At 32.6% G+C, this 22,274-nt stretch overlaps 1 protein-coding gene across 1 annotated transcript in view; it reads left to right on the plus strand.

The window, feature by feature from the left end:
- LOC102807197 (TBC1 domain family member 2B-like) overlaps positions 1–22,274 on the plus strand; it is a 35,577-nt gene that overhangs the window by 9,134 nt on the left and 4,169 nt on the right. The window contains exons 9-29 of the mRNA XM_085501332.1: positions 4,757–4,892; positions 5,664–5,783; positions 6,152–6,184; positions 7,233–7,278; positions 8,371–8,492; positions 8,890–9,024; positions 9,236–9,335; positions 9,541–9,663; positions 11,211–11,317; positions 11,869–11,954; positions 12,980–13,076; positions 14,918–15,029; positions 15,415–15,501; positions 16,073–16,137; positions 16,273–16,348; positions 17,228–17,323; positions 19,077–19,142; positions 19,501–19,559; positions 20,518–20,661; positions 21,175–21,241; positions 21,953–22,132. Coding sequence (XP_085357458.1) covers positions 4,757–4,892; positions 5,664–5,783; positions 6,152–6,184; positions 7,233–7,278; positions 8,371–8,492; positions 8,890–9,024; positions 9,236–9,335; positions 9,541–9,663; positions 11,211–11,317; positions 11,869–11,954; positions 12,980–13,076; positions 14,918–15,029; positions 15,415–15,501; positions 16,073–16,137; positions 16,273–16,348; positions 17,228–17,323; positions 19,077–19,142; positions 19,501–19,559; positions 20,518–20,661; positions 21,175–21,241; positions 21,953–22,132 — 2,057 coding nt within the window. The remainder of the gene's footprint in view (positions 1–4,756; positions 4,893–5,663; positions 5,784–6,151; positions 6,185–7,232; positions 7,279–8,370; positions 8,493–8,889; positions 9,025–9,235; positions 9,336–9,540; positions 9,664–11,210; positions 11,318–11,868; positions 11,955–12,979; positions 13,077–14,917; positions 15,030–15,414; positions 15,502–16,072; positions 16,138–16,272; positions 16,349–17,227; positions 17,324–19,076; positions 19,143–19,500; positions 19,560–20,517; positions 20,662–21,174; positions 21,242–21,952; positions 22,133–22,274) is intronic.

Raw genomic sequence — 22,274 nt, forward strand, 5'->3', positions numbered from 1 at the left:
AATTTGTTTCACGATCTTATTCAAGGTGGCCGAATGGCGGTCATTTTTGTGCTAAAAATCATCAAAATCAAACATTTTTCGCTGTTTACAGATTGATTTTGTTCAAAATTGGTATATACGTTAGACATTATAGAATTATAGTTTTTCAGTTAAGATTCAAAATGGCCAACTGGCGGCCAATTTGTTTTAATGAATGTGGTTCTAATGGCATATCTCTGACTTGCTTTGACTGATTATGTTCAAATTTTAAATATTCATTATAGATCATGTCATAGATATACGAATATATTGGTTTGACGATTCTAATATAAATGGTCGAATGGTGGCCATTTTTGTGCTAAAAAATCATCAAAATCGAGCATTTCCCGAATGTTTACAGATGGGTTTTACAGGTTCCTCAGATGCACGTCATTTTATTTTTGACTCCCATGTGCGAAGCACAAAATGGGAGTCTTTGCAGTTAGTGTGTCTGTGTGTGTGTGTGTGTGTGTGTGTGTGTGTGTGTGTGTGTGTGTGTGTGTGTGTGTGTGTGTCCAACTGTTCCACTGCTATCTCAAGACCCATACATCGGTTTTTGATGAAACTTGGTGCATAGATGCTCTGGGCCAATGCGCAGATTTGATTAGGTTTTGGTAAAAATCCATGCTCGTTAATTACCTAATTTGCATGATAATTAGCTAATTTTTAGCTGTTCTATGACTGTTCCACTGATATCTAAAGAACCACACATTGGATTTTGATGAAACTTGGTACATAGATGCTCTGAACATATGCACAGATTTGATTAGTTTTTGGTAAAAATCCGTGCATATTAATTACCTAATTTGCATGATAATTAGCTATTTTTTAGTGGTTCCATGACTGTTCCACTGATATCTAAACAACCACTCATTGGATTTTAATGAAACTTGGTACATAGATTTTCTGAACTAATGCTAGGTTTTGATTAGTTTTTGGTAATAATCCGTGGATACTAATTACCTAATTTGCATAATGATTAGTCAATTTTCGGTTTTTCCACTGATATCTCAAGTACTAATCATCACATTTCAATGAAACTTGGTACATAGATGTCATATGACACTGCACAGACCTGATAGTTTTTATGGTAATATCAGTACATGTAATTACCTAATTTGCATAATTAATTAATTTTCAGCTTTTGATATAAGTAGTGAGCATTACATTTCAATGAAACTTGGTACTTACATACTCAAGGACTATGCAGAGATTGTTTCGGATAAATATTTGTGCATATTAATTACCTAATTTGCATAATTAGTTAATTTTCAGCTTTTCCACAGGTATCTCAAGTACTAATCATCGCATTTCAATGAAACTTGGTACATAGATCCTTTAGGACTATGCAGAGACCTGATTAGTTTCAGGGTAAATAATTGTGCATATTAATTACCTAATTTGCATAATTAATTTTCAGCTTTTCTACTGATATCTAAAGTACTAATCATCACATTTCAATGAATCTAAAATTATGCAGAGACCCAATTAGTTTTCGGTAAATATTTGTGCATATTAATCACCTAATTTGCATAATTAACCAATTTCCAACTTTCACACTGATATCTCAGGTACTACCTTAAAAACCCTCAAATAAGAGCCACTTTGTAACACTTTCATTTCTGGGTGGTGCTTATTTGAGGTAACATGTTGACAACCCTGTAGCCAGTGGCTCTTAAACCAGGGTCATCAAACTTTTTCATTGTGAAATAGGGAAGGGGATAGGCAAACACACACACAACCAAAACAGACAAGTAATTATTAATGATGTATCATTGCAGTTAATTTATTCTGTAAAAATACTGTTATGGGAATAACAAATGTCAAATAAATACGACGATTCGACGTTTCATCGACAATATGTAGCAATGCCTGAAGTCACGTTTCACTGACAATGCGTAGCGATGCCTGAAGTCGAATTTGGTAGCACTCTCAGTGTCTGACTCAACACTCGAATCACTTTTACAATTGTTTACCAAGTTTGGTACGGCAAACTTTTTTCTTGAAAACTGGGAATAACTTGCGTGGCTGTGGCTGGCGTGGTGGTTGATTTTGTGACAATATAAAATAGTTTTGGATAGAATTGATCTGACCAGCAGCGACAGGAGAGGACATACTTGCAAAGGAAGCATGGAACGAATGATAAAAATGATGCCCAATCACTTGTATTTATGGCAAAAACAATAAATAAAAACACGTTTTTCTATAGATTTGTACAGCTTGGGTACTTGGGCATTGTTTTAATTGCGCTAGACGTCTGACAGTACAGCTTTGGTTTATATTTCCTGTTTCATAATCAAGCCAGCTTATAATGATATTCACGTACTTCACAGTCCACGCAAACAGGGTCAAACTATAGCCCCACCCCTATATAACCAAATACGAAACGATACCGAGAAAGTAACAATTACATGTATTAAAAATAATTTCCTGTGACCAATCGGAGAGATGAAATCATTCACGAAAGCCCAGGCCTGTTTCAAGGCATTTTCTGATTGGTACAAGTTCAGATTATTTTCAATTCTCACAAATAGCTAATTTAAATATTTGGGTCAGGCGGGTCACGTAGACTTCACTTTGCTGTAAGACAAGTTGATCGCACAAGTTTGTGGAACTAATCCATTTGACTTCAATTTTGATTATTTTCGGCAAGAGAGTCCTCTCCAAACTAATGCCAGTTATTTTGTTACTTCCCTGAACATTGACAACATTGACAATGAATATCTCAACGTGTCCTTCGGTGTTTCGGCAAAAAACATACTAGTAGTTACTATGAATAGTTTGTGAATTGGTCGATTGTGTGTCAGAAATATAAAATGGACAAGTTGACAGTCACATTCACGCTCTCAGTGCATTTCTTTCGTCTATCATTCTTCCATTCTCAATTACACAGGACATCAGGCAAGTTATGGGGATAATCTTTATTTGTCTCACACCTTCTGTGGGGCAATAAACAATGCAGGTGGAAGTGAGGCACGATAAGCTCGGCGTCTGCCTGATTGTAAACAACCGGGTGGCTGGCACTTATTTCTGGGTTCTTATTGACAAAATCACTCAACTCTTGGTGGCTCTTAATGGAGGGTCAAATGTAACAAATTTTCACTGAGTGGCTCTTAATTGAGGGTGGCGCTTATTTGCGGGTTTTTACAGTAATCATCATATATCAATGAATGTTTATACATGGATGCTGTAGGACAATAGACAGACCTGGATAATTGTGGGTTAAAATCTGTACATATTAATTACCCAATTTGCATAATTAACCAATTTTAAGCTTTCACACTGATATCTAAAGTACTAATTTCCATTTTAATGAAACTTAGTACAAAGATGCTCTAGGACAATGTACAAACCTAATTAGTTTGGGGTAAAACTCTGTTCATATTATTTCCCCAATTAGCATAATAAATCATAATATTTTTGGTTCTAATCACATTTCAATTAAACTTGGTACATAGAGTTTTTGTTACATTGCGTAGACCTCATTAGTTTTACAATCAAATCTGTTCATGTTAATTTTCTGATTTGCATAATTAGTTTTCAGCTAAGTAATTTCAAATTATATTTAATGTGTCTCCAATACTCTCAGCACATGGGAGTTCTTTCTAAGCTTTCTTTGATTCAGATTGGATTCAAAATGGCTGACTGGTGGCCATTTTGTTTTAATGATTTGGCTTCTAGAGCCATATTTCTTAAATGCTTTGACTGATTATATTCAAATTTTATATATTCGTTATACATCATGTTATATATATATATATATATATATAAATGTCCTTATATAATATGTATATATATATATACATGTATTCAAAATGGCTGATTTTGAATGCTGTTCCAGAGCACCGTCCCTCAAGGGACGGTGTCCAGAGCAATATCTCTCAATATGGACAAGTACTTGTTTGACGATCAGATACAAATGTCAATCATTTTTTTATTTTTTTTTTAATTAATGTTAAAAAATCGTATTCCTGACATGGTTGTATTCTAGCTATATTACTATAAACAAAACTATATATCTTAAATTTGATAACTAATGGGGACTGTGCCATACATGGCTTGATTTACAAGGTTGAATACAAATTTGGAGTATATTTTTGAGTAAATATAGAGTGAAAAGAATATTAAGTGTTGCTGGTTTTAGTTCATTTAACCACTGTTGCTAAGGAGTCTAATATACTGTAATACAATTTATTTTCACTGACATTTAATTTCACTATTTTGATGTTGTAAGCAATTTTACCAGGTTTCACAATCATGAACATGGCAGGAAACAATGAGTCTATTGTTATTTTCCATATTTACAGATTTAATTTAGCCGATTTGATCTCTCAACAAATATAGCAAAATGAAAAAACAGTGAATAATTTATGTTAATTTACAGTACACTAATTCGCTCTATTAGTAGTGTTTGTCCAGTTAATCCTAATCTCACAGCAAATTTATTCACTAGATTAAAATACAATAGAAAAAATAGATTAACAGTGCAAAATGAACAATCGTATTCCATGATTCCCTGGTGCAAACTTAAATGCAGGCTTAAATGATAGATACTTAGTAATGCCTACGGTCATAATATATTTTTAATAGAGGAAATATGGTAATATGCATGTGTTATTATAATACATCAATGAAAAACATCGTTCTGTCAACTGGTCATTTGAAAGAGTGAGTTATGTCAAAGAATGCCGAATTATAGGCATGTAGTTAATCAATAATGTGATTGTATATCTTTCAGATCTTCCTCCAATCTTATCCCCAGTGGACATACCAGACGATACCATTGGTCAGAAATCGGCAAATTCACCTCATCATTCAGCAGTGTTCAATTTCTCACTGACGAATTGGAAAACAGAACTCAGAAATCAGTTCAGGTGTGGAACGAATTATTTTATGACGAGGACAAAATAGCATATGTTTGTTACATACCGTAATTAAAATCAGTAAACCAATATAAATCATTTCCAACTGTATCATTTACTGTATTTAGTCTATTAGCATCTGCACCAGCCAAGGACCATTTATTCAGCCAAAGCCTCAACATTAACCCTTGGCAGATTTCGCCACGATTTACTGTATGTCGCATGCCCTCAAACGATTTTAAGATTCATTTCGACTCATTTGCACCCAATCATAACTCACAATAGATATGACAAAATGGCGGGATACAGAAATAAGCGAGTGGCTCGCTTTTTTTTTCGTGAACAAGCTTACTCACTACCAAAAGAAAATGCTTAGTGTTGTATCGGAGGGAAATATGATGTGTCCAGATCGGGCAAGTCAATATGTTATCAGGGACTTATCGAACCAAACAAGACTGTTCTCATAATTTCTCCTCTGATAAGTATTACGAAAGAGCAAGTTGTGTATTTAAAGCGTGGTTCCACACCAGTGAGTCATGGGAAATGTAATTTGCATGGTCCGCCCAGTTGTTTACTTGGTACACAGCTGTTATCATTACGCTATTACCCGATTTGAAAGGACTTGAAAGCAATCGTGCTGTTCAATGTTCATGGGACCCAAGCAATCATGGAGCTCTATATTTAGTTCTGTGTTTGCACATCATCATAAATAATTCTGGTTTATGTTATGAATCACAACTATACCAATTAATTGTAATTTTTTTTTATCAATTTTCTGGGTAGATCTAAGGTCTCTGGGCATCAAGATACAGCAACACCACCAAGACCTCAAAGTCAATTTTATGATATTGATGAACTGGAAGATTTAGTAGTCTTGGAAGAAGAGAAGAATAAACTTAAAACGTAAGTAATTTCCCAATAAATCTGCTGCAAGCCTCCATGGATAGCTGAAAGGAATGGGAAAAAATGACGTCAGTGGGCAATGTGCTAATAGTAATATTGTAACCATGGAGACATGTAAGTGTTGACAACATGTAATTGTGGTATTCTATGGTGGCACATATATATATAATTGTTAATAATATGTAACCATGGCAACTAACAATGAGTTGACATCATTTCGCAAGGTTTAATTTATTGAAATTGAGTCAACTAATGGTAAAATGGACTGCAATAATATTGAAACTAAGAGCATATAAACAAGGGATGAAAACTGTACATGAATTTGATTTTCACATTCAAAAAATCATTTCTGCTTTTTTCTCTTTCAGACAAAGGGAAGGAATTGCGTCAACTATAAAAAAGTAGGTGGAGCAGTATAATGTACAATTTCACAATCTACATTTTTAGGAAATTCTTTTGAATATTTTGACAGTTTGCACCAATTAGGTTTCAGATCAGGAAAAATGTGTGAATGCTGGTCTTCTTTTCATGAGAATTGGATTTTTCGTTATAGTGATATAATTTGAATAAATTTGTATTTAGGCTGGTGGCAACTGAAAATGTTGAGAGATACATACATTTCTTTGAAAAATTCTGTTAAATCTACATTATATTAACACCCATCACTCAACCTTTTGAACACCCAAAGTTCAAAGTCAAAGTTCATAATACTTTCAACCAATCAAGAAAGTGTTTTCACCTTGCTCATTATGAATATATATATTCAGGATTGTTTTCTGAATTTTGCGTGTTAACCAAATTGAATCGATCTTTATCGCTTTAAGTAGTACCCATATATATATTTTGGAGTATTGCACGTTTCTGTGACATAATTAATAGTCTGAATTTAATAGTATGAATTGCAGAATTTCAAAATATTGCAACAGGCAGTAATTCAAAACAATCCATGTGCACTTGAACTCTATTCAAAAGCTTTGTAACAATTAAATGAAAAGTCAAAACAGATTCATTGAAAAATCTTGAAATTTGAATGTTTATTCTATATTATTCACAATTTGCATAATCCCAAAACCTCAACAAAGCTCTATGAATGCTCTCAGAGTGCAACTTTTAATATAAAGATACAATACGGAAATGGACATGTATATTATAATATCATTGTTTGATATTGTATGTTGAAAACTGCATTGGACTATGATTTATCACAAACTGAAAACACCGTTCATGTAGCAAACATTTGAGTATAAACATTTGAGTTGTTTTGGTTCATACAATCACATGTGTATTAGTGGTCTTGATTTTTTCATTTATCTGCTGCTATATGTCCTGCAAATACTGTTCAGGAACATTCATAGTCTGCTTTGATCTATCGAACAACAATATTGACAAATTTATTTTTCATCCATAGTGCATCTTAAAAGTGTTACATAATCTTGTTATTCATTATAGAAAATTGTCTTTGCCAAGACCATTGAATGACCCTGAACCATCACAGGTAAAATTTATTTATGTTTTGTCTCATTTTACATTCATTTATTCAAATGATACCATGGTACCATCAAACAATTCCTTTCATGCCTTTTTCTTGTTGCCATGCCAGCAATATGTAAAATTTTGTATAAATAATGCATTTAATCCATGAGTGTTGTAAGGTATACCATGTTAGGTCCAGGCAGTGTGACGACTGTTCTTTTCAAAGTTGTACAATAATGTCACATATCAGAATAATATGAGGTATAATATTACGAAAATACCTCAAAGTATGCACGAAGACAGTACAGGGGAGGTATTGACCAACAGAGCTGAGGTCGATGCACGGCGTACTGTCTGAGTGCATACTTTAAGGTATCTTCGTAATAACCTTATTATCATACATCTTTTCCTTCCAAGGATACACCTTGTAATGCCAAAATTCAAAACGTTTAGAACAGAATCACCGAACTTCTTTGTGTGGAGTCCAGTCAAACTCTGGTGGCAACCATGTTTGTTTTTATTATTAGAGGACGCTTACGTGCGTAATTATTCCATATTTGAAATTCACATTTTCTAATGTGGTAGGATGAAAATACCCTGTAAAATACTGCAAAATTATGGCACGCTGTAACTTACGGTGTTACGGTGACAGATGTATAATAATAATAATAATATATATATATATTCAAAAATTAATTTCCAAGGCTTGTTCTGTTAATTAGAAAATGAGGTCACTGATGAATAAAAAAGAATGGAGGTCCCAATAAAATGCTGTCACTGTAAAAATGTTGAAATTTTAGCCAATTTGACTCTGTGCATGAATTAGTGTCTGTTATCTTATTGTGAAAATATACTTTCAGTTAAATTAGTTGCATCTTGAATTAGCGAAATTACATATTAGCTAAAATAACTTGCTAAAATAAAAAAGAAATGTTTTACAGTAATTTACAATATAGCAATGAAATGAACTACATGTATTTTTGTAGCTTGAAGTTTGCAACCAATCAACCTGTCAAATTAGTATGTGAGTTTATATTTCTAGTGTTGAAACACATTGAATTTTTTCTCAACTCAACTAACTAAAATAAATAAACTTGTCCTTGTCTTCACTCAGATTCAATTGAGTTTACTGAGAGAAGAATTAGATGATGTTGAAACTGAGATGAAAGCATGTAAAGAAGTGATTACATTGTTACATAATCAGTTAGCAGCAACGCAGCTAGAAAAAGCATCATGGTAGGAACTATATGGATTTCATAAATATATATATCTCATGTGTTTATTGCAGTAATATTTGTATCATCATAACCCTCAATGCGCAAAATTTATTACATAATTATAATCATTGATAAACTCATAAAAATTATCAGTGTTAAACTACATTTTCTCTTCATAATGTCTTTCTGAGTTTTGTCTACTGCCACCACATGTGATGTTAAAGCGATCCCACTTTTTCGTTATTTGCTACTCATTATGAAATTGTAATTAATAAAGGCGCACAACTATTTAAGTTAATGTAAACTATATTTTCTTTTGACTGTGATCTGTCGAAGGTTTGCTTCTAAGATAAGGTAAACCACAGATACAGTAGAGAAATAATTCAACTGAATCTGTTTGTTTGTTTGTGATGCAGTGATGATTATCTCAAGTGCAAGTCGGATAAAGAGAGAGTTTCATTGCTACAAAGGAAAGACAAGCAGCTAATTCAACTACAGCAGATATTGGATGAATTCCGCAGTGAACGAGATAATTTACAAGAACAGATCAGGTAGTAACCATAGTAATCATGTTTAATTAGACAGTTTCTAGTTCTCTTGTTGCTAAGATACTCTCAGCATGTTATTAGTGTAAAGCAGTTGTTGATGGAGTTGATTGTCAAAAAATTGGCACAATTATAAAACATATGTTGAATAAATCTACCTTATCACTTTTCTATTTGAATTGTTTTCATGTTAAATTTCTAATTATTTTGATGTTAGATACTGTAAAACAGAAATTGTATCATTGAAAGAGCAATGTACAATGTATACTGATATGCTGCAAGCAAAAGATGAAATAATTGTCTCATTAACCAATCAGGTGAGTTCAATACATGATTAAAATTCTTCAAGCATAACCCTGAATCCATTATTACTTTTCTCATCTCTGATCCTTAATTGAATTCTGACCTAATTTCTGTGGTATAAGTCTGCCTTGCTTACAATCTGAATTTTAAACTTAGGACCTCAGTTATGAGTATAAATGTGCCCTAAAAATGCTTGTCTTGCTTGTGCTGTTTCTGTAGATTTTTGACCTTGATAAAAATGCAGGTGAAGAAGGTAGATCTAGTGGCCACATACCAATGAATAGCAGTACAAACACGGTTGTAAAAACTGTGGAAAATGCACAAGAACTTGAAAAATTGAAGGTAAGAAATAAATTAAAATTATTAAATTAAAGTTATTTCTAAACAATGCTTATATGAACATCAATTCGATCACCCGCTTGGTTGACGCACTACTAGATCAGTTATGGTTGCAGTCTCGGCAAATTGTTTGAGTTTAGGCAAGAGTAATTTGGGCTTGAATCTCTGATGTGTTAGCAATTTAGTAATTACTCCACAATCAAATTACGGTATTTAAAGAAATGGTTAGTTGTTTATTGGAAGAAGCCTTGTGTGGTTGTCCCATAGTGCATTCTGGTATTCTCATAGTGTATTGTGGTTGTCCCATGGTGTATTGTGGTTGTCTCATGGTGCATTGTGGTTGTCCCATGGTGTATAGTGGTAGTCCCATAGTGTATTATGATAGGCCCATGGTGTATTGTGTTTGTCCCATGGTGTATTGTGCTTGTCTTTTGGTGAATTCTGGTAGGCCATGGTGTATTCGAGTAGGCCCATGGTGTATTGTGGTTGTCCCATGGTGTATTCTTGTAGTCCCATGTTGTATTATGGTTGTCTCATGGTGTATTCTGTTAGTTCCATGGTGTATTGTGGTAGTCCAATTGTGAATTTCGGTAGTCCCATGGTGTATTGTGGTTGTCCCATGGTGAATTGTGGTAATCCTATGGTGTAATGTGGTTGTCTCATGGTGTATTGTGGTTGTCCCATGGTGTATTGTGGTTGTCTCATGGTGTATTGTGGTAGTCCATAATGTATTGTGGTAGTCCATGGTGTATCGTGGTTGTCCCATGGCGTATTGTGATAGTCCCATGGTGTTTTGTGGTTATCTTATGGTGTATTGTGGTTGTCCCATGGTGTATTGTGGTTGTCCCATGGTGTGTTGTGGTTGTCCCATGGTGTATTGTGGTTATCCTATGGTGTATTGTGGTTATCCTATGGTGTATTGTGGTTGTCCTATGGTGTATTGTGGTTGTCCTATGGTGTATTGTGGCTGTCTCATGGTGTATTGTGGTTGTCCTATGGTGTGTTGTGGTTATCTTATGGTGTATTGTGATTGTCCCATGGTGTATTGTGGTTGTCCCATGGTATGTTGTGGTTGTCCCATGGTGTATTGTGGTTGTCCCATGGTGTATTGTGGTTGTCCCATGGTGTATTGTGGTAGTCTCATGGTGTATTGTGGTTGTCCATAATGTAATGTGGTAGTCCTATGTTGTATTGTGGTTGTCCCATGGTGTGTTGTGGTTATCTTATGGTGTATTGTGATTGTCCCATGGTGTATTGTGGTTGTCCCATGGTATGTTGTGGTTGTCCCATGGTGTATTGTGGTTGTCCCATGGTGTATTGTGGTTGTCTCATGGTGTATTGTGGTAGTCTCATGTTGTATTCTGGTAGTCCATAATGTATTGTGGTTGTCCCATGTTGTATTCTGGTTATCCTATGTTGTATTGTGGTTGTCCCAAGATACATATACATTCTAGTACTCACATGGAGCAATATAATACAAATACTGAATATATTCAATTTTTACACATTTGGGGGGATAATTAATGTCAGATACTTTTTCCTCTCTGTAGGATGCTTGTCAAGCATTTCGGACACAAAACCAATTTCTGAACAAAGAAATATTGGAATTAAATTTATTGAGAGATAATGATAGGAAGAGAGAAAGAACTCAAATGGAGTGAGTACATTATGTATACAAATTCTTGTAAAAGGAGATGTTTCAGCATATTTCATTGTGCTGTACTACAGTATATGATTAAACATGTTACTGAAGATTTTTGTAAAATGAGTCTGAGTAACATTATTGCTGTCTGTGTATTTGACTTTTCTGTCCATTATAATTTAATTTTCTGACGTCATCAATATTATTTCCCATTGCATTGCACACCCTGTGTTTCATAAACAAAGTCGTGTTAATAGCCCGTAGTTGTAAAAGTCCTCCATGATCCTTTTAAGAGCGAGAGAATTTGAATTTGATTCTCAAATATTTTTCCATCTTCTCACATTGATTATGCCCACTATTTCAAATATTGTGGTTATAACAAATAGTGTGGCGAGTAACAGGAGAGATTCAAATAGTTTTATCACTCTTCGTGAGATTTCAACGTCCATTTATATCTAAGGGGTTATAATGTAATTCTTCAAATTATTTTTTTTTAATATAACCACAAATTTATACATGCAAACTTGATTGTTGCATCATTGACTTTTATTTTAATTTTATTTCAGTAAATATTCCACGATAGAAGCTGAATTATGCAGAATACAAAGCAAATATTATCTGTTATTGCAGGAATCAAAAAGTGCAAAACGAGGTAAATAGTCACTATGTACATGTATATCTATTTACTGCCCATAGCAACTGACGCTGTCCATAGCAACTGATAATACCCATATCAACTGTTAATGTCCATATTAACAGATGATGCCCATATCAACTGATAATACCCATATCAACTGATAATACCCATATCAACGGATAGTACCCATATTAACAGATGATACCCATATCAACTGATAATACCCATATCAACTGATAATACCCATATCAACTGATAGTACCCATATTAACATATACCCATATCAACTGATAATACCCATATCAACTGATAATACCCATATCAACTGATAATACCCATATCAACTGATAATACCCATATCAACTGATAATACCCATATCAGCTGATAGTACCCATATCAGCTGATAGTACCCATATCAACTGATAGTACCCATATCAACTGATAGTACCCATATCAACTGAGAGTACCCATATCAGCTGATAGTACCCATATCAACTGAGAGTACCCATATCAGCTGATAGTACCCATATCAACTGATAATACCCATATCAGCTGATAGTACCCATATCAACTGATAATACCCATATCAAATAATAATACCCATATCAACTAATAATACCCATATCAACTAATAATACCCATATCAACTGTTAATACCCATATCAACTGATAGTACCATATCAACTGATAGTACCCACATCAACTGATAGTACCCACATCAACTGATAATACCCATATCAACTAATAGTACCCATATTAACAGATGATACCCATATAAACTGATAATACCCATATAAACTGATAATACCCATATCAACTGATAATACCCATATCAACTGATAATACCCATATCAACTGTTAATGTCCATATTAACAGATAATACTCATATCAACTGATAATACCCATATCAACTGATAGTACCCATATCAACTGATAGTACCCATATCAAGCAAATTTCAATATAGATTGATAAGGGGTCTTGTTCCAAAAGTAAATAATTTTTTTCAATTTTCAATATATTGTTTATTGTACATGTAGAGGAGGCATCAGGACCTACAGATGAAATGGTTATTCGTTTATTGGAAGAAGCTACGAGTACAGAAGAGACAATTCAGAGAGCACCTGGTAGATTTAGGTTAGTTGATATCTTACAATGAGTTGTGTTTCATCTTTCTAGATTGTTAGGTTAATTGTTATTTTTGTGACTATAATGTGATGAATTTGATAGCATGAAATATGCACAAAAATTATACATACACAATTTCAACTTTAAAACTATTTAACTTCTAGACGATTTATTTGTTTTCAATGAAATTTTCAGGGATGATTATTCAGGTCTATCCTAAGTAAATGGCTTTGTATGGTTTCACTGTCTTCACTGGAACAGAAACAATAGAGCTGCCAATTAGCTGCTCTGTTAATTGTGAACGATTTATAAAATGTGAATGTTTCAAAGAGCACTGTGTGAACACTTTTCAATGGAAACACTAATAACTAAGCCATTATGTTCCTAGTAAACAGAAGTTTTAAATAAGTGTTCTTAAATCAAAATCAGGGTATGCATTCAAAAGTTAAATAGTTTTAAGTGCACTTTCACCTAAAATGCATGATTTTAACCCAAAATCAACACCACTTAATATGGTGTCATTGTACATTATTGTAAACCATAAAACTCAAAAGTTTAAATAAAACTCTTTCAAATGATATATAACTTGATTGGTAAATAGTATATTTTACTCATGTAATTACAGTAATTAGAGCCAATTAGAAATATAGTCTCCCAACCTGCATCTCTACCTTAAAGATGATTCACAGAATTTTAGTTTCTCTCGCTAAACGAAAAAAACTGATGCATATCTTGTTTGATGTTCACTATTAAAGTTGTATTCCCACACCTCCCACATTTTTGTGATGACTATGAATAATTTTAAAACCAGTTGTTTTGGCAACAAGTGGCTTTCACTTTGGTCTGCACCAAGCATTGGGACTTGGTTGGCACATACCAAAATGTGAAATCCCAAGATCAAATCTGCACTTGCCAAAAGAGTTTCAGAATAAAAACTGCCCATTTGAATGCTCAGTACGAGCCAAAATCACACCATTTGGCAATGAACTTAAGAAAATATACATTGGATTCTGAAACTCTCATTTCTATGACAGTAAAGTTGTTCTACTGTAAATGCTTTATTTTCGATTTGATTTAATTTTCACTGAAGAATGATTCAGTGAAAATAAATCCAGCGAATATACCTTTTTTTCTATATTTTACATTCAACTTGTCAAAAATCATTGAAAATAAATTTCATACAAAACACCCAAAAGTCTTTTCAGCGAAAATTAATTCCAGTTAAAATAAAGTATTTTACAGTATATTGGTAAACTCCTGTATCCACTAATAAGTACTCCAAATTTGTTTCCACACTATGCGAACAAACGAATAAAGTTTTCATCTCGCAATTCTACATAAACATGAAAAAATAGTTTTTTTTTTAATTCTTCTGTCATTCCGATCATGATTATTAATAATAAATACCATAATAGCATCATTCATGCATATCATTTGCCGTGTTTACGTTAACAGGTTAACAAATTAGGACAAAATTTTGGCACAAGCCCAGTGGGTCTCATTGTGGCTCTGATTAATATAAACACAAGTGCTATAAGCTTTTTGTAAACACGAAGGATTAAAAATATTCAGCATGTGCCAAGATCTCATATAATGAACATACGTTCCAGCACTGAAGCTATCCTGTACTGAAGGTCTTGGTGTCTAATCACTAAACCAAATATAACTTTTGTTATCCACTCATGACAAGATTTCTCATGATCTATTCAAAAAAACCTTATAATCATTACAGGGGTCAGTGAGAGGTTTTCTACAGACCATACAAGGCGGGAATAAAAATTATCCAGAAATTATCTACATTTGCATACAATAATTTATTGATAAGTTTGTAATTTTCATTTGTTGACTAGTCGTCATGACGACTATGATAGATATGGATTTTGTATGAAGCTGCAAGCTGACGATGAAGATTCCTTTATATCCAAGGCAACAGATTTACAGCGAAGATCAGAAGAACTCACTGTAAGTTTTCAAATTTTCACTAATTTGGGGAAAAAGATTTAGATACATGCGACACTGTAAGAACTTTAAGACAGTGTGTCACAGTAATTGGGATTTTTACATGTAAGATGACGAGTCACATTGACTATCACTCAAAGGATTAAGTGACAGAGGTATCCAATATACAATTAATAAATGTAATTCTGCATTTATGTATCATAATAATAACGTACAGTAACTGAAACATTTTAGTGTATTAAAATTAATTGCTGACAGCTTTGAAACTGGACTGATTTTGTGTTTTTGTGTATGTAGTATATCAATGTAAACATCAGTAGTTGTCTTCATAAAAGCTTGAATTATTAACAAAATAATATCAATCACTATTAAATATGATGATTTTTAGATGCGGATGGTCGACTTAGAAATGTCTGTTGGTATAAAATGGGAGAACTATATTGTGAATCAACAAAATAGACAATTTTGTCGAAGTGTAAGTGTTCTTTTACTGTATTGTTAATATGAGATAATCTGGTTTTATATTGGATTTAAGATTTAGATTTTAGAGACTACAGTTTTATTATTCATAACCTAATATGGAATTGAAGATTTTATTTCATTTTTTTCACAATTTAATTGTTATGGGTTAATTCAACTAGGGTACAACAATGTTAGATCGGATAATTTTTCAAAATACAAAAGTTTGAAAAGTCATGAAAAATGTCACTCCGTTTTCTATGTCTCAAAATTTTGCTTTGTGACATTTAAAATCGAATAAAAATTAGACATAATATTATTGGAATGAATCTTAATATTATTAAAACATTTCATAAAATTGACATTTATGTAATTTAAATTCAAATGAGAAGTTATCTTCTATGATAATGCATTGCACATAATCTCAGTAGTGCAAAACTTTAATTTGGATCAAAATTAAACTTAAAATCAAAATTGATTTCATTTGACCCAGATGCATATATTATCATTATTGTTCAGAATTATATTTTGCAGTCACTTAAAAAAAAAGTATAATGTATCTTTTTTATTTTGTGTACTCATTGCAGCCAGAGTTGAAGGCTCTGATACGAGCAGGAATTCCCAATGAATATAGAGAGCAAATTTGGAAAGGGTATGTGTTGTCATGGTTACAGTTATTGTGAATGTTTAACCCTTGACCTCAGATACTCTAGACTAGCACATGGATGTTCAACTTTGACCTTTTGTGCCATAAGATTTTTAAATGCTTTTTATCGTTTGTTTATAGATGTATTAATTTTCGTGTTGGAGTAAACAGAGCTAACCATGGCGATGACTATTATCGAGGGCTTCTTGAATCAAAGGTAAATATACAATATATACCAACAAAATTTCCATCGTGCTTATAAAGTAGCGATGTAGTTGTGCTTAAACTAATGTGTATCAAAAAGCTCTATACTGTAATGAATTAGTTCACGTCATTCTCAAATAAATCATGTTACACAATTATATCATACCAATATTTCAACATCTTGAAAAGTTGTTGTAATTGGCCAAAAGATCCCATGTGACCAATGCTCACTATATCCATAAATATACAGGATATACCATATTTACGATGTTCCTATTCACTCCTACAGTTATGAATAGAAGGGAAAAAGTTAAAAAAATGTTATTCCACTGTAAAATATTTTCGCTGAATAGATGTTTCAGTGAAAATAAAATTCAGCGAATATACTTTTTTTTGCAATATTTTACATTCAACTCCTCAAAAGTCTGAAAATAAACTCCATACAAAACATCGAAAAAGTATTTTCAGCGAAAATTAATTAAAGCTTAAATAAAGTATTTTACAGTGAGTTAACGAAATCAACTTGCAATATTATTATAATAATTAATTAGTATTAGGTAAAATTGAAAAATCGTATTTCAGAATAAGTCAAATGACACCAGTTACATTATCTAACCGTCGCACTCATTAATAGTTTAGCAACTATTCAACGTCAACAAGTTGTTGGTATCTGTGCTTTGTAGTGATCTGAGACATACAGTATTATTACCACCAGATTTCATACAGACGCAATACATGTACAAACTCTCATCTAAATGTAACACATAAAACTAGGCAACCTAATAAAAATATGATTTTAACTGATAAAAATTTACCATTGTTGTTTTTTTACTTTATGTAAATTTTATTAATGTGTGTGAAATACCAATGTGATTATTGTATTATTCACCAGCTATTCAAGTTGAATCCATCAACCAAACAAATAGAACTGGATTTACTGAGAACATTGCCAAACAATAAACATTACGAAACTATGGATTCTGAAGGTGTAAGTATTCCTGTTTTTTTTCTCAGTGGTGTACGTTGCTGTTTGTGTACAATTCTGAGAGATTGTAGCGAGTGTGTCACTCGCAGTAGGATCTCGAATCATGCTTGACTCGCACATGAACTGTTTATGATTATATCAGTTTTATTTTCAGTAAACGTTCCTATACGTGTATGGCATGAATGTCAATAAACTGCCAGAGGAGCACTATCTTGATGACAGTTACTTGTTGCATATTATTTTTCATTAATGTAAATGTATTTTTGACTCCCGTGTGCGAAGCACAAAAGGGAGTCTTTGCAGTTACCCTGTCTGTATGTATGTATGTATGTATGTATGTATGTCACTTTTTTTGTTCCACCGTTATCTCAAGAACCACTTATTAAATTTTGATGAAACTTGGTACATAGATGCTCTGGGATAATGCGCAGAGTTGATTAGGTTTTGGTAAAAATCTATGAATATTAAATACCTAATTTGCATGATAATTAACTGATTTTAAGCTGTTCCATGACTGTTCCACTGATATTTGAAGAACCACTCATTGAATTTTGATGAAACTTGGCACATGAATGCTCTGAACTAATGCGCAGATTTCATTAGTTTTGGGTAAAAATCTGTTTATATTAATTACCTAATTTGCATAATGATTAATCAACTTTTGGCTTTTCCACTGATATCTCAAGTACTAATCATAACATTTCAATAAAACTTGGTACATAGATGTCATATGACACTGCACAGACTTGATAGTTTTTAGGGTAATATCAGTACATATTAATTACCTAATTCACATGATTAATTAATTTTCAGCTTTTGATATTTCAAGTAGTAATGATCACTTTTCAATGAAACATGGTACATAGTTACTTGAGGACTGTGCAGAGACCTAATTAGTTTAGTTTTTGGATAAATATTTGTGCATATTAATCACCTTATTAGCATAATTAGTTAATTTTCAGCCCCTCACCTGATATCTCAAGTACTAATCATCACATTTCAATGAGACTTGCGACATAGATCTTCTAGGACTATGCAGAGACCTGATTAATTTTGGGATAAATAATTGTGCATATTAACTACTTAATTTGCATAATTAGTTAATTGTTGCTGTTGCACTGATGTCTAAAGAACCACTCATTGGATTTTAATGAAACTTTTAAAGAGTACTCATCACATTTCAATAAACCTAGGACTATACACCATATTAGTTTTGGTAAATATTTATGCTTCTTAATCACCTAATTAACATAATTAATTAATACTGATATCTCAAGTATTGATCATCACATTTGAGTAAAACTTGGTACATTAAATGCTCTAGGACAATAGACAGCCTGATTAATTTTGGGTTAAAATCTGTTCATATTAATTCTCTAATTAGCACAATAGTTAATAATTTTTTGGTTCTAATCACATTTCAATGAAACTTGGTACATAGATATTATATTATGCAGACCTTATTAGTTTTACACTTAAATATGTTCATATTTGCATAATTAGTTTTTTGCATTTCCATCAATATCTCAAGTTCAAGTAATTTTGAATTAATTTTTAATGTGTCTCCAATACTCTCAGCACACGGGAGTTCTTTCTAGGCTTTCGTTGATTTAAATTATGTTTTAATAATAAATTAAAATACTAAAAACATGGCATAAATTTGGTATCATTTTGCCATTGTTGTTAACAAGTTTCTTCTGCCCATGATAACCCGAAACGTTTTCCTTCCATTATTCACAACTTTGTATTTTACTAGATTCCGAAATTGAGAAGGGTATTATTGGCTTACAGTTGTCATAATCCAGATATTGGGTATTGTCAGGTGAGATGAATAAAATATATTTTGTAAATGGTATTGTAATTATTAAGTATAAACTTCTGAAATTTTCTTGTATTTTCTGTGTGAGGTATAAATTTGAAACAAGAAATTCCTCATCATTGTATTTTTAATTTAAAAAATTGGTTACCATTTTGAATACAACTTGTGAAATCTTGGTCATTTTATGGTTCTTCATCTTGAAAACAAAAATTGGTGACCCATATTTGTTTACAAATTTTGTGAGACGCCACTGTCTAAAACCTGATCATTTTCAAAATAGAAGATCATTCTGTATCATTGTCATGATTACCAACATTTCTAAACATCACTTTGACTAAAATATTCGTTCATGTTCCTATAGGGTTTGAATCGCATTGCTGCAATCGCTTTGCTCTTCCTGTCCGAAGAAGATGCATTCTGGTAAGCTCATTAGACGTGGACATAGTGACGTCTGATAATTGTGGCTTGCGGTCAGCACTAGATAAAAAGCTGTTGTGATAATGTTGGCCACAAGTTTTTTTATTAATAGGAACATACAAGTATATACAACAACAATGAGAATGAAATTATTCTATTTTTGGGTGCGAACAACCCTGTCTTTGCCAACCAGTCACTGTGCACGTGTGCACAAAAAGTGCATTGGCCTAATAAACACACTTCTATCTCAGGAATTTTTATGAAATTATTATTTCACCAAATTCTTTTTGTCACTATTTTCAAATGTGAAGATGAAAAAGTTTTGGTAACAAGTTTTTTGAATTACCGATATGATCTTCATTTGCATGTGTTTTGACCAATTTTTATTTCAAAATGGCCACTATTACCGTTTCTAAGGTATTCATAGCATAACCGCTTCGTGAAAAAACCTATTTGTTCGTTTTCATTCATTTGATAGAACCTCTCAGTGAAACAACAAGTTTTTGTTAGTGCCTTTAATTGTCTACATTTATACTACTTAATAGGTATAGAAAGCAAAGATATGTCTTCAATATCGTGGTGGTTATTGTCGGTGTCAGGAAAAACAATTTCTTGCTGTTATATTCACTTAAAAATTGTCTTGTGTTCATATTCAAACTAACGATAACGTTCGTAATGGGAAGATGTGAATAGTATCATGTAGTTTAATAGTAGCCAAATAAGGACTTATACCGTATTTGCTCTATTGTGTATGCGCTTACTTGTCGAAGGGAAAAATGAGTAATGCTAATAATCCAATACACAATAAAGGTAACTGTAAGCTTTGATGCAATTCTATTGGTCCAGGAGTGATTTTAATAGAGCAAATATGGAAGTTATCGCTGTCTGATATGTTTTTTTTCCTTTGTTTGTCATGTGAGTTTTGTGATTTTTATTTATCTTTTTTTTTATTTTATGACAGGTGTATAGTAGCGATAGTTGAATACCTACAACCATGTGACTACTACAGTAAAACCCTCATTGGTTCCCAGACTGATCAACGAGTATGTAAAGATCTCATATCAGATAAACTGCCGAGATTAAGCGCTCATTTTGACAAATATAAGTAAGTCACAAAAACTATAATTGTGTCATTTTCTGTATTTTTTTTAAATATTTTTTTCATAATTATCAGTGTACCAATCAACTTTGGTAATTTTTTTTATATGATTTTAATCATTCCCTGATGTATCTTGATTCCCTTTTTCTGAATTTCTGCGGCTCATAAGATCTCCTTAAATATTTCCGACATAGTCTCACATTATACACATTATACACGCCAACATGTGTCATATAATGAAAATTTATGTCCATTTGACCCAAAAACAAACAAAAATGCGAGAAAAGTACATAAAAAGTGGCAAAAAGTTACACCAAAATTTTAGCAGGATACATTTTGGTGTTTTAATTAAGGATTTTATTATTTATGAATCTACAAATATTATCTCAGAGACAAATTAAAAAAAAATACATCATCATTACGTCATGTTTTTGTGTGTTGATGCTTAAGTCAAAGTGCTTTGATGTGGCTATGACTGAGTGTGCTAAGAATAACAATCGCTTTTTTTTTTCTAACTAGCGCTGATTTATCATTGATAACTTTTAATTGGTTTCTAACCATATTTTGTGATGGTGTACCAACTGAGGTAAATATTTGTTCTCTTCAGAATTTACTGCTTTTGATAAAAAAACATGCTTAAAGTAGTGTGACTTGCACTTCTGGTTCTCAGGATTGGATGTTAGGTTGTTCATGCTATGCATAATTAAACCACACCTACACCAATGGCTGGTACATGATGTTAGGTTTAGGAGAGGGGGGGGGGGGGTTCTTTACAATAATGCAATTATCGCATTGAATTATGGGATACATGTGAACAATGATGGTTTGAGGAGTCTCATCTACATCCGCAACTCTGGACAGCTAAAACAAAATGATTCATACAAATATTCATTCTCCAGCTATTTGCATGTTGTTACCATAACTACATACAATGTCACCACATGACACAGTGGTAATTTCTTTTGCTCTGTCTGTCATACATTGAAAAATATGAAAAAAACTTTTGTGGAAACTTTTTAATCCCTCTGAGGGCCCTCATAATTTATAATTTTAGTTCAGATTGACATAATTTCATTTTGTCTACAAAAAAATGGTAAAAAGATGTATGGGTTAAAATGTTGAAATTTGATATTGCCGTTATTTCTTTGATATATCTGTTTACCAAAATATTGTTGTGAATATCTGCAAGTTTCCATCATTTCTCCTGAATTCAATTTTCCTAATAGATGGAATATTAACAATTTTGAATTGGAGTATTGCGCAGACGTAAGGTCACTCTTATTATTTATTCTTTCAGACAATGTTAAGAGTTTGGGACTCGTTTTTGTACGAGGGAAATAAAGTCCTATTTCGGTTTGCATTGGCTTTCTTTAAACAATGTGAAGAAGAGATACTGCAGTTGACAGATTACCTCTCTCTATTCAAACATTTACGACACATGTCAATGAAAATGACAGACGTCCAAAAGATTACACAGGTATGATTTATTATTGTTCCTGATGTTTGATCTCAAGCAGAATTCCTATTCCGCATGACAGCGCCCTCTGGTGTTGCAGCTATACACTATTCATTTTCTTTGAAACTTTTTCGGTTACAACATTCTATTTTCGGCGTTATTA

Source organism: Saccoglossus kowalevskii, chromosome 7, assembly GCF_978046115.1.
Source record: "Saccoglossus kowalevskii chromosome 7, keSacKowa6.1, whole genome shotgun sequence".
Lineage (NCBI taxonomy): Eukaryota > Metazoa > Hemichordata > Enteropneusta > Harrimaniidae > Saccoglossus > Saccoglossus kowalevskii.